Genomic DNA, 12488 nt, shown 5'->3' on the forward strand with positions numbered 1-12488 from the left:
CCCCATCCCCCTCTGTCCCGCCTTCCCTCTCCGCTTCTGACTTCGCCACTTCTCCCGCCACCCTCATCACTTCACCTCCCCCATCAACCAACTCTGGTGCTCCTTCAGCCCTACAACTGGTAGGGCTGAAGGAGCTCCCTTCAGCCCTACCGGTTCGCTCCCTTATTCTTTCCTCACTACCCTCTACCTGCCCTCTCGATCCCATCCCCTCCCACCTCCTTCGCTCTCTCTCTCCAACGGTCTGCTCTTACCTAGCACACCTTTTTAACTGATCACTCTCCTTTGGTGTAGTACTCTCCTCTTTTAAACACGCTCTTATCTCTCCTATCCTCAAAAAACCCAATATTGACCACACCTCTCTTGCTAATTATCACCCTATCTCTCTTCTCCCATATGCCTCCAAATTACTTGAGCGGATTGTCTGCAGCCGCCTAACCAGGCACCTCGTGGACAATTCCCTCCTTGACCCTCTCCAATCTGGCTACCGCCCCCTCCATTCTACCGAAACTGCCCTGGCCAAGGTTACTAATGATCTCCTATCAGCCAAATCCAAGGGTCACTTCTCCGTTCTCATCCTCCTTGACCTTTCTGCAGCCTTTGACACCGTGGACCACCCCCTCCTGCTGCAAAATCTTCTCTCTCTCTGCCTCTCTGGTTCTGTCCATGCCTGGTTCGCCTCATACCTCGCTAATCGCTCCTTCTCTGTATCCACGTCTGGTTCTTCCTCCTCCCCCTACCCTCTCCCCGTAGGAGTCCCACAGGGCTCTGTTCTTGGCCCTCTACTCTTTTCGCTCTACACTTCCTCCCTTGGTGCTCTCATCTCCTCCTTTGGTCTTCAGTATCACCTTTTTGCTGACGACATTCAACTCTATATCTCCTCTCCTGATCTTTCCTCCACCCTCCTCGCTCGGGTATCCGACTGCCTCTCCGCCATCTCCTCCTGGATGTCCGAGCGCTTTCTCAAAATCAATATCTCTAAAACTGAACTCATTGTCTTTCCTCCGCCCAGACACCCATCCCACGATGACCTCTCTATTGTCATCAACAACACCACCATCTCCTCTGTCACCCAAATTCGCTGCCTAGGTGTCATCCTCGACTCATCTCTCTCTTTTGCCCGCCAAATTCATTCCCTTGCCCAAGCCTGTCGCTACGCAACATCGCCCGCATCCGTCCTTTTCTCTCTCAGGATGCCACCAAAACTATCATCCACGCACTCATCTCCCGCCTTGATTATTGTAACCTCCTCCTCACTGGCCTCCCCCACTCTCGTCTCTCCCCCCTCCGCTCTATACTCAATGCGGCCGCAAGACTCATCTTCCTCTCACGCTGCTTCTCCTCTGCCTCCCCTCTCTGCCTTGCCTTACACTGGCTCCCCTTCCCCTACAGAATCCTTTTCAAACTCCTCACCACCACTTACAAGGCTCTCTCCAACACTACTGCCCCTTATATCTCTAACCTCCTCTCCATTCACACTCCTGCCCGCTCCCTGCGCTCGGCCAACGGCCGCCGCCTCTCCTCCACCCTTATCACCTCTTCCCACTCCAAAATCCAAGACTTTTCCCGTGCAGCCCCCCTTCTCTGGAACGACCTCCCTCCTTCCATCCGCCTCTCTCCTACTCTGTGCTCCTTCAAACGTGCACTCAAAACTCACCTCTTCCTCAAAGCCTACCAACCATCTACTTAACCCCCATCTCCTCCCTTTAGCTCGTCCTCCCTTCTCTCCTCTTGCCTCAACTGGCTCCTCTTGTGCCTGGTCTGTTTACCCTCCCTTAGGATGTAAGCTCATATGAGCAGGGCCCCCTCCCCTCCTGTCTCCATACCTGTTCTTCCGCTCCGTCTTTACTGCATATGACTAGCCGGAGTTTCTGAAGTATTGGTACTTTTTGTTCATTGTTCTGTATGGTTTCACCCTGTATAGTCTACTGTTAGTACTGTGTGCGGCGCTGCGGATACCTTGTGGCGCCTAACAAATAAATTATAATAATAATAATAATAATATGCGGAAAAAGCTGTTTTATGGCTTAATAAATAGGCCCCACAGTAATAAAATATTCAATAAAATAGTCCCCTCTTCTAGCCATGTTACAGCATGTACAATAGCCTTTTACTGCTGTAACGTCCTTACATGTTGTTGCCTGAGACAGCAGCCTCAGTGTATGCACTCACCTGAGTGTGCGCTGATGTATATTGTGGATATGACGGAAGGATCCATTAATAGGTCACTCAGGGTCCACCTTGAGGCATTCTGTGATCAACAGACCAGAAAATAAAAATATGGGATAATGGGCCCCTATACAAACTCACCTGTCTGCGGGTGATAAACTGTACGTCGCCCACATACTCGATCTCTCCAGGATGGCGGACTGTGCCCACTGTCATGGCGTCCTCACACACCTCCGAGGCCACGTATCGCTCCACCTTGATGCCCAGTCTCTTTAGCACCAATAAACCTTTCCATGACACAGAATATAGAGACATTATTAGACATTATGGGATTGGTAATAGTGATGACCATGTGATGTTACCAATAGGGTGCAGTTATATCTTTATATAACATACTGGGGGTAGATGGGGTCTGGGTAGGGGAGCAGTAAAAGCCTCTAAGAGGGCAGCAGTATGACTGCTGTAACACTGCTGGACACTGCAAAACAAACATACTTCCAATCTCTTATCTATGCTCAGGCTTCTAACCCCAAACGCTGTTTTAATACATTTATAGCTCTTCTCAATCCTCCCACCTCAAACCCTCTGTCTACTATCAGTGCTCAGGATCTTGCTTCTTTCAAGGGCAAGATTGATAAGATCAGACTAGAATTGGTATCCTCTTCCTCGACAAGCAATTGGCTCAATTCCTTCCCACTACCCTCTGACACTCTCTCTTCATTTGACCCCACAAATGAAGAGGAGATTTCTACTCTCTTCTTATCCTCCTACTCTACCTCCTGTCCTCTTGATCCTATTCCCTCGCAAATTGGTAGCTCATCTCACCTCTAACTAAAATCTGTAATATCTCGCTCTCTACTGGCATCTTTCCGTCATTATACAAGCATGCAGTGATTACTCCTATTCTAAAAAAACAAGATTCCGACCCAAGCTCTCTCTCAAATTACCGTCCCATCTCTCAGATCCCGTGCCCCTCCAAGTTCCTAGACAGACTTGCCTACACTCGCCTCACACGCTTCCTTTCTGCAAACAACCTATTGGATCCTCTTCAGTCTGGATTTCGTTCTCAACACTCCACAGAGACTGCGCTGACCAAGGTTGTTAATGATCTGATCACTGCTAAAACTAAACGCCATTACTCTCTCCTAATTCTCCTGCATCTCTCGGCTGCATTTGACACCGTTGACCACTCTCTTCTCATACAAATGCTGCAATCCCTAGGGCTTCAAGACACTGTTCTGTCCTGGTTCTCATCCTACCGTTCTAATCGCTCTTTCACTGTTAATTTCTCTGGGGCCACCTCTGCTCCGCTTCCTTTATCAGTTGGAGTACCACAAGGCTCAGTGCTAGGTCCTCTGCTGTTCTCTATCTACACCGCTTCTCTGGGAAAGCTAATACGTTCCTTTGGATTTCAGTATCATCTCTATGCGGATGATACACAAATCTATCTATCCTCTCCTGATATCTCGACATCTGTGTTGTCCCGTGTAACTGACTGTCTTTCTGCCATTTCATCTTGGATGTCTTCTCGCCAACTCAAACTTAATCTTTCTAAAACAGAGTTAATAATATTCCCACCCGCCAACAAGAGCATACCTGACATTTCTATCTCTGTTGATAACATGACCATAAATCCCACCCCACAAGCTCGCTGCCTAGGTGTAATCCTTGACTCACACCTATCCTTTGTTCCCCACATTGACTCTATATCTAAATCATGTTACATACATCTAAAGAACATTTCCAGAATTCGCACATATCTCACACAAGACACTTCAAAAACCCTAATTCATGCACTTATCATCTCCCGCATTGACTATTGCAATTCCCTCCTTACTGGTCTTCCCAAAAACAGACTCAAACCCCTGCAATCTATTTTGCATGCTGCGGCAAGACTGACTTTCCTTGCAAATCGTTATTCCTGAATCACTCTGTATGTCTCTATACTGGTTGCCTGTTTTCTACCGAGTCCAATATAAAATACTTTTACTAACCTACAAGGCCATCAACAAAGCTGCACCAACATACATCTCCTCTCTTGTCTCAAAATATCTCCCAACTCGGCAACTCCGTTCTGCACAAGATCTGCGTCTCTCATGCACACTCATTACATCCTCCCATTCCCGATTACAGGACTTTTTCCGGGCTGCACCCACTCTATGGAATTCTCTCCCTCGCACAATAAGACTCTCCTCTAGTCTACAAGCTTACAAGCGTTCTCTGAAAACCCACCTCTTCAGACACCTCATGTGTCAAACTCCCATTGTCCAATAGATTGTAAGCTTGCAAGCAGCGGCCTTTTCACCTCTTTGTCTGTTTTACCCAGTTTGTTTATTAGTTTACTATGTTTGTCCCCAATTGTAAAGCGCTACGGAATATGTTGGCGCTATATAAATAAATTATGATGATGATGATGAGTGACAGGAATATACATAGAAACTGCTGGAAAATATATCCAATATACGTCTATCCAATCAGAGCTTCTTTCCCATGTTCTGACCAATCAGAGTGAAGCCACTCAATGATTGGATCCTGTAAGGGGCAGTCCTCTCACTCTCCATGTTTGTTTTTTAAACCCTTTGGATTGCAAGCCTGCTGGAAGAAAGAAGAGGCCACAATGGATCTAAGTGAGCAGTAAGGGGTTAGGAAGGGGAATGTGTTGGGGGAAAGGTTATTTATATAAAGGAACATGTCACGGTGTATGTGAGTTTATTTTACAGTGTAATTGTACAGGTGAACTACAGCTCCCAGCAGACCCTGGATGGCATGGCATGATACTGCTGGTAGTTCTAAAACTGCCTAATGCTGGATAGTACCCTAACGCTTTAGGCATGACAGGGCTTGCTGGGACCAGTAGTTAACCAGCAAAAAAACATTATTATTTATATTTTATTTTATTACTCCACAACCAGCGCACCAGGAGTACGGAAAAAGCTCTTGTGCTTTCAGCTGAACATGTTGCACCAGGGAACGACACATGCAATAAATATACCTCCTGGCAGGCGTGTGTCTGGGTATATCAGCCTCTACGTAGGCAGCGAGTACACGAACGTGGCTTTACTATACTTGGCCTATGATGAATCGCCCCTTCGCTCCCTCGTCCCACCTCACTAAGCCCAGAGACTAGTACCTGTATGATGTGTCTAAGTCTACATAAGGAGTTACGCTGACGCATTTCAGTCCGTATGCGCAATAGGGGGGTGGGGCACGCGATAGCAGAGCACAGATTTCCGACATGAGTAACTGTATCTGAAGAAGGCCGATTGTTCTAATTTAGACAAGTAGGAAATAGCGACTCTATAATGTTTTTTACGAAAGGTTTAACATTACAGAGCTGACGTGTCCTCGCATTGCCCCCTTAATATTAGCAATGTAACTGTCGCTATTTGAAGTGACGATAATCTGTGTGCCGACATGATAGCTGGGTTGCCGAAATTTCTCGGTGTCACTTTCAGTAAGTCGCTATTTCCTACTTGTCTAAATCAGAGCAATCGGCCTTCTTTAGACACAGTTACAACTGTCGGAAATCTCTTCGTCGCACCAGTGACTACCACCACAATAGGGATATACATATTTTACACACAAGACTTGCGTAAAAGGGTACACAAGCCCCTTAATGTACTGGATAACGGAGTACCAGGTACTTTGAATAATATGGCATTCCCAGAGACGTTGCTTGATAGTCTCATTTGTTGTGAGAGTATCCTGGTATACAGCATATACCCTAAGAGGGTCTGTATTACTTCTAGCAAAATAGTCACCATGAAGGAGACAGGATAGTTCTGGTTATTCAAGCACCATCTGGTTGGAGAACATAATTAATGTTTCAGTGAACAGAGTGTCAGCTCACCTGTCGCAATGCCGTCAAACAGGGACAGGACTCGGATTGGCTTCCTCCTCTCAGGTGGGATTGGTGTGCAAAGTGCTGGTGGATCCTGAGAAGTAATGAGATCGGGATGAGACACACAGGGTCAGTTACCCCAGAGGGATTAGGTCAAACGTCCACAAACCAATAGATATATTATAATGATTCCCTTACAGAGCTCCCATCAAGGGATAAACTAGATCGTCCTGTGTCACATAGTACAACTGACACACGGGACACATAGTACAACTGACACACGTGACACAGGTACCTGAGCTATATACACAGTTATTCTCAGTATCTCCATCCTATAACACCACCAGTAATTACATCCAGTCTGACACAGGTACCTGAGCTATATACATTTCTATTATCCTTACTATCCAAGTTCTCAGACCCCAAGCAGTGGTATAAGCCGCTATGGTTATGCCCAGGGCTGTGCTGGTCACTACGGCACCTGAGTGGGGACATTTCTGCCATGAGGCATGAGGCACACCACAGGGGGCATACATGAGGGGAGCGAGTGATGGAATTACCATGCGTCTCCTCGTGGATCAGTCCATCGGGAGGGAGACACCGGGGAGGAACGTTCCATGATAACATTGTTGAGGGGAGATATAGAGACAGGAGATGTGGGAACCACGTCAGGTGGAGAGAGGGCCGAGAAAAGCTCTACATCACAACACTGGACCCCTCATTGTAAATCCCATCTAACCACCCTCATAGGTCATAAACGCTGCATGCTGCTGAGTATCACGTCACACCACGTATATTACCATTACTGGTGGCCATCAGAAGCTGGTTAAGAACAGTAACACGCTATATATGAGACTCCATGTGCTGCCTCTATTAAAATACGGCCGGCGGTAAGGTACATACTGTATGTGTGGTCATTTGCTATGTACCTTATGTGTGACAGGACATCTGATTCCTGGGTCACTTACATATTCGAGGTCATGGTTGTTGGATAACAGAGACTGCAGGTGGGTCGTCCAGTCTTCCCGTCTCTGTAGCAAACCATGGACCCCACTGCGTTCACACATGAAGCATTTCCAGGGGTCTTCCTGTATGGCGGTCTGAGCGGCCCCTGATCCCACCAGCAGGTCCACACATTCAACACAGAAACATCTGACACGGGACACAGATTGGAAGGGAAAGGGTTATACATGCAACATACATGCCACATAGGAATACTCTTATGTTGAACAGACAAATGGCTGTTATATTACAGTGCGATACATCCTCTGTGGTAACCCTGGAACTTAAACTTGGCAGTATAGTGTAATGTGGTCTCCTGGTACAATGGCAGGTGCCCAGGTGTACAAACAGTGCAGTATACCAGAAGCGCCGTACACCAGGAGCGCCGTATACCAGGAGCGCCGTATACCAGGAGTGCCGTATACCAGGAGCGATGGTTTCTTACTTGCGTTGCACGGTGTGGGATGGACTGCGTAATGACTGGTGTCACTACTGTTGTACTGTATCTGGAGGGGACAGGAGTCGCAGACACCGCCTGTCATCCTCTCTGCTGCAAGGCTGGGTGGTGAGTGCCCTGTTTCCCGCCCTGGGGGATGCCATTGCTCTTCAGCTTGGCACCAGCTATTACCATTTAAAGGGCCACAGCCTCTGCCAGACTGTTACTGCGGGGGATATAGGCTTACTGATAACAGCCTAATCTGGCATGCCCTGAGCCGTTTAACTGTCTAAACTCCTTGAGACTGCCTTACGTACAAATAACTTATTGTATATATTTACTTTAATTAAGGGTGCAGTTCACCTCTGTATATCATTGCAAATGTACTAAAATATTTTATATTGTGTTGTATTTCTGTATAGGAAAGGTATTGATTTATGAGGTAGCTATTTGTTGGAGGAAATCTGGTTTGTAACTTCAATAGAAAATCCTCATTAGGTTAATTAGACCTTTTCATCTCGGTGAAACGTGGGTCTTTTTAGCTTGAATACACAGCAATGAGTCAATACCTTTTCATTGTTTTAGAACCTGTCTGAACAAAGTGACAGCAAGTGATTTGGGAAATTACAGATTGATGTTAATTTTGGTAAAGCTTAACATAACGATAACTCCAACCCTAGAGAATATATCAAATCCTGATGTTAAATAGCAGATGTAATATGTCAGATGTTTTGGTGCTGTTCAAATAGAGGACTGTTTGTCCATGTATTAGTATCATTCCATCTGTAACTTCTGAGATCACTAGTACCTCAAACTAGTGTGTAACTGTCCTTCTTAGGACTATCTGAGCTAATAAAACATCACTGCTTCAAGATCCTGCTTTGACGACTACTTAGCTGCTATAAAATTCTGTGACCTTAAGATTAGACCAATTTAATCCGTTATCTGGTTGTTCTGAGGTTTGGATCTTGCATCCAGTACCAGCGCTCTACCCACTACCCTGCAGCTCTGGCCAGTGTGATAGGCCAGGGGGAACCATTCACAGCAACCCCGATCTGAAGGCGAAGTCGGGTGTATTAGCCAGGTGTACCAGCGAGGGGGTACACTAGCAGTGAGAGTTACCCAGATGGAAGTGGTTCTTGGTGCCGGGAAAGGAGCCTAGTGGTGGCAGCAGAGCGCCTCCTACTGCATGTAGAGGGGCGTAATTGATATAAAGAAAGGGGGTGGTGGCAAGACAAGCCCAGTCGGTCCTAAGCAACACAGACAGGGTGGCATAGGAAGACCATCCTCTCACATCCTCGTGGTGCCCTTTTTTAAGGCACATTTGAAGCGGCTGATCCCAGCCCGATACCTGCCTGTACTTTTGGTTGGACTTTTCCTGTTGGGAGCTTGTGGAGAATCTCTTCCATGCTGCAAATCTGTGACTTTCATTTACTACTCTGTGCACTCTAATCCTGTGAGTGCTCTCCTTGATTAATATTGCAGATTACCTCTGCCTTGAACTTGTGTCAACCACGTGGTGTACTGTTCATCGTGTCCTAGCTTCACCAACCTGCGGCAGCGCTTCTACGTTTTGTCTGTTTTCCTCCCCTCCACGATATCCTTCTACCCGTTACTACCATGAGGAAGTCCAGTCTGTCTGCGGATATGGTGGCTCAACTGGAGAGATTCACCAGATCCTCTACGCCAGCCAACTCAGGTGATACCGCGGCTACCTCTCAACATCCTCCTCCCCTGCAGGGCTGGCGGGAGGAGGAGATTGTTAGTGGCTATTTTTGGCATCAGAGAAACATGCAACTGATCGCATTGGAGCTATCCATAATTAGGCAAGATCTCCAGAAAATGAGAGCGGGACTGGGTGAGGCCGAACAAAGGATTTCTTCTACTTTGTAGGATGTCCATCCCTGTCCCTCACCATGCCACCCCGCTCCTTTCCTATACCCATCCTCTCCCCCAGCCCCCTTCTCTCGCCCATCTCTTGCTGCCCCACCCCTCACCCTCCCCCTAGCTCTATCAACCATGACAATCTCATCCGCATCTCCTCTCTTCCCTCCCTCCCCTTCTCATGTGCCCTCTGGAACTCCAGGTCCATCCGTAACAAACTGGCCTCCATCCATGACCTCTTCATCTCCAACTCTCTAAATCTTCTTGCCATCACTGAAACCTGGCTTACTTCTTCTGACACTGCCTCACCTGCCTCCCTCTCCTATGGGGGCCTCTCCTTCACCCACTCCACCAGACCGGATGAGCATCCAGGAGGTGGAGTGGGTCTCCTCCTTTCCCCCAACTGCACTTTTCGGGTCATTTCCACTTTACCTTCCCTCTCCTTCTCTTCCTTTGAAGTACACTCCATCCGGCTCTTCTCCCCCATCCACCTCCGTGTCTCCGTCATCTACCGTCCCCCAGGCCCCTCCTCCCTTTTCCTTGACAACTTCGCTTCATGGCTCCCCCACTACCTTTCCTCTGACCTTCCCTCCATCATACTTGGTGACTTTAATATTCCTATTGACAACTGTTCTGACCCCGCCACCATCAAACTTCTCACCCTCTCCTCCTCCCTAGGCCTCACTCAGTGGACCTCTTCCCCCACCCACTGTCTTGGTCACTCCCTTGACCTTGTCTGCTCTCACCTCTGTGATCTCTCTGACTTCTCCAACTCTCCCTTCCCACTCTCTGACCACCATCTCCTCTCCTTCACTCTGTCCTCCTCCCCTGCTCCTGCCTCGCCCAAAGCCACCCACACCAAGCGCAACCTTGACGCTATTGACCCTACCTCCTTCTCCTCCTCTCTTGAAACTCTCCTATCACCCCTTCCCTCCCTGGTCTGTCCTGACCAGGCGTCCTCCCTCTACAATCTCTCCCTCTCTACTGCCCTGGACGCTGTCGCCCCGGCCTCTACTGTCAGCAGACGCCGCATTATTCCCCAGCCCTGGCACTCAAAACTCACCCGCTTCCTCCAAAAGTGCTCTCGCACTGCTGAACGCCTCTGGAGGAAATCTCGTTCCCTGGCCGACTTCCTTCACTTTAAATTCATCCTCTCTTCTTTCTGCTCCGCCCTCTCCCTCGCCAAACAATCCTTCTTTAAGTCCCTCATTTCTTCTCAGTCCTCCAATCCCCGCAGCCTCTTTGCCACCTTCAACTCCCTACTCTCCCCCCACCCCCTTCTGTCCCATCTTCCCTGTACGCTTCTGACTTTGCCACCTTTTTCTCTTCCAAAATTGAGGCCATCAGACTGAACATCTCCTCCTCCCCTTCTCCCGCCTCCCTCTTCGCTTCACCTCCCACCAACACCCAACTCTGGTGCTCCTTCTGCCCTACAACAGGTGAAGAAGTTCGCTCTCTCATTCTTTCCTCTCCACCCTCTACCTGCCCTCTCGATCCCATCCCCTCTCACCTCCTTCGCTCTCTTTCTCCCACTGCCTGCTCTTACCTCGCACACCTTTTCAACCTCCTCTGGTGTAGTACCCCTCTCATTTAAACATGCTCTCATCTCTCCTATCCTCAAGAAACCCAATCTCGACCCCACATCTCTTGCCAACTATTGCACTATCTCTCTTCTCCCCTATGCCTCTAAATTACTTGAGCGAATTGTCTGCAGCCGCCTAACCAGGCACCTCTCGGACAATTCCCTCGTTGACCCTCTCCAATCCGGCTACCGCCTCCTCCACTCTACCGAAACTGCCCTGGCCAAGGTTACTAATGATCTCCTATCGGCCAAATCCAAGGGTCATTTCTCCCTACTCATCCTCCTTGACCTTTCCGCAGCCTTTGACACCGTGGATCACCCCCTCCTGCTGCAAACTCTTCTCTCTATCGGCCTCTCTGGTTCTGTCCACGCCTGGTTCACCTCATACCTCGCTAACCGCTCCTTCTCTGTATCCATGTCTGGTTCTTCCTCCTCCCCCTACCCTCTCGCTGTAGGAGTCCCACAGGGCTCTGTTCTCGGCCCTCTACTCTTTTCGCTCTATACTTCCTCCCTTGGTGCTCTCATCTCCTCCTTTGGCCTTCAGTATCACCTTTATGCTGATGACATTCAACTTTACATCTCTTCACCTGACCTTTCCTCCACCCTCCTCGCTCAGGTATCTGACTGCCTCTCCGCCATCTCCTCCTGGATGTCGGAGCGCTTTCTCAAAATCAACATTTCCAAAACTGAACTCATTGTCTTTCCTCCTCCCAGCCTCCCATCCCACCATGACCTCTCCATTGTCGTTAACAACACTACCATCTCCTCTGTCACCCAACTCCAACTTGGGTGTCACCCTTGACTCCTCTCTCTCTTTTGCCCCCCACATTCATTCTCTTGCCCAAGCCTGTCGCTTCCAACTACGCAACATCGCCCGCATCCGTCCCTTTCTCTCTCAGGAGGCCACCAAAACGATCATACACGCACTCATCATCTCCCGCCTGGATTACTGCAACCTCCTCCTCACCGGCCTCCCCCACTCCCATCTCTCCCCCATCCGCTCTATACTCAATGCGGCCGCAAGACTCATCTACCTCTCACGCCGCTCCTCCTCTGCCTCCTCTCTCTGCCTTGCCCTACACTGGCTCCCCTTCCCCTACAGAATTCTATTCAAACTCCTCACCACCACTTACAAGGCTCTCTCCCACTCTACTGCCCCTTATATCTCTAACCTCCTCTCCATTCACACTCCCGCCCGCTCCCTGCGCTCGGCCAATGACCGCCGCCTCTACTCCACTCTGATCACCTCTTCCCACTCCAGAATCCAGGACTTTTCCCGTGCAGCCCCCTTTCACTGGAATGACCTCCCTTGCTCCATCCGCCTCTCTCCTACTCTGTGCTCCTTCAAACGTGCACTCAAAACTCACCTCTTCCTCAAAGCCTACCAACCATCCATTTAACCCCCATCTCCTCCGCTCATTCTCCCCTCTCTCCCATTCCCTCAACTGGCTCCTCTTGTGCCTGGTCTGTTTAACCCTCCCTTAGGATGTAAGCTCGCATGAGCAGGGCCCTCTTCCTTCCTGTCTTCTTACCCATTCTTCTGCTCCGTGTCTATTGCATCTGCCTGCCTGGAGTTT

The 12488-nt window shown here is 48.9% G+C and overlaps 1 protein-coding gene across 1 annotated transcript in view; it reads right to left on the reverse strand.

Annotated features, from left to right (window-relative positions):
- Nucleotides 1–12488, reverse strand: part of LOC142142587 (DNA (cytosine-5)-methyltransferase 3A-like) — a 40819-nt gene that overhangs the window by 6995 nt on the left and 21336 nt on the right. The window contains exons 9-11 of the mRNA XM_075200466.1: nt 6976–7159; nt 6017–6101; nt 2308–2453 (exon numbers count right to left, since the gene is read on the reverse strand). Of these exons, the coding sequence (XP_075056567.1) occupies nt 2308–2453; nt 6017–6101; nt 6976–7159 (415 nt within the window). The remainder of the gene's footprint in view (nt 1–2307; nt 2454–6016; nt 6102–6975; nt 7160–12488) is intronic.

Source organism: Mixophyes fleayi, chromosome 3 (assembly GCF_038048845.1).
Source record: "Mixophyes fleayi isolate aMixFle1 chromosome 3, aMixFle1.hap1, whole genome shotgun sequence".
NCBI classification, from domain to species: domain Eukaryota; kingdom Metazoa; phylum Chordata; class Amphibia; order Anura; family Limnodynastidae; genus Mixophyes; species Mixophyes fleayi.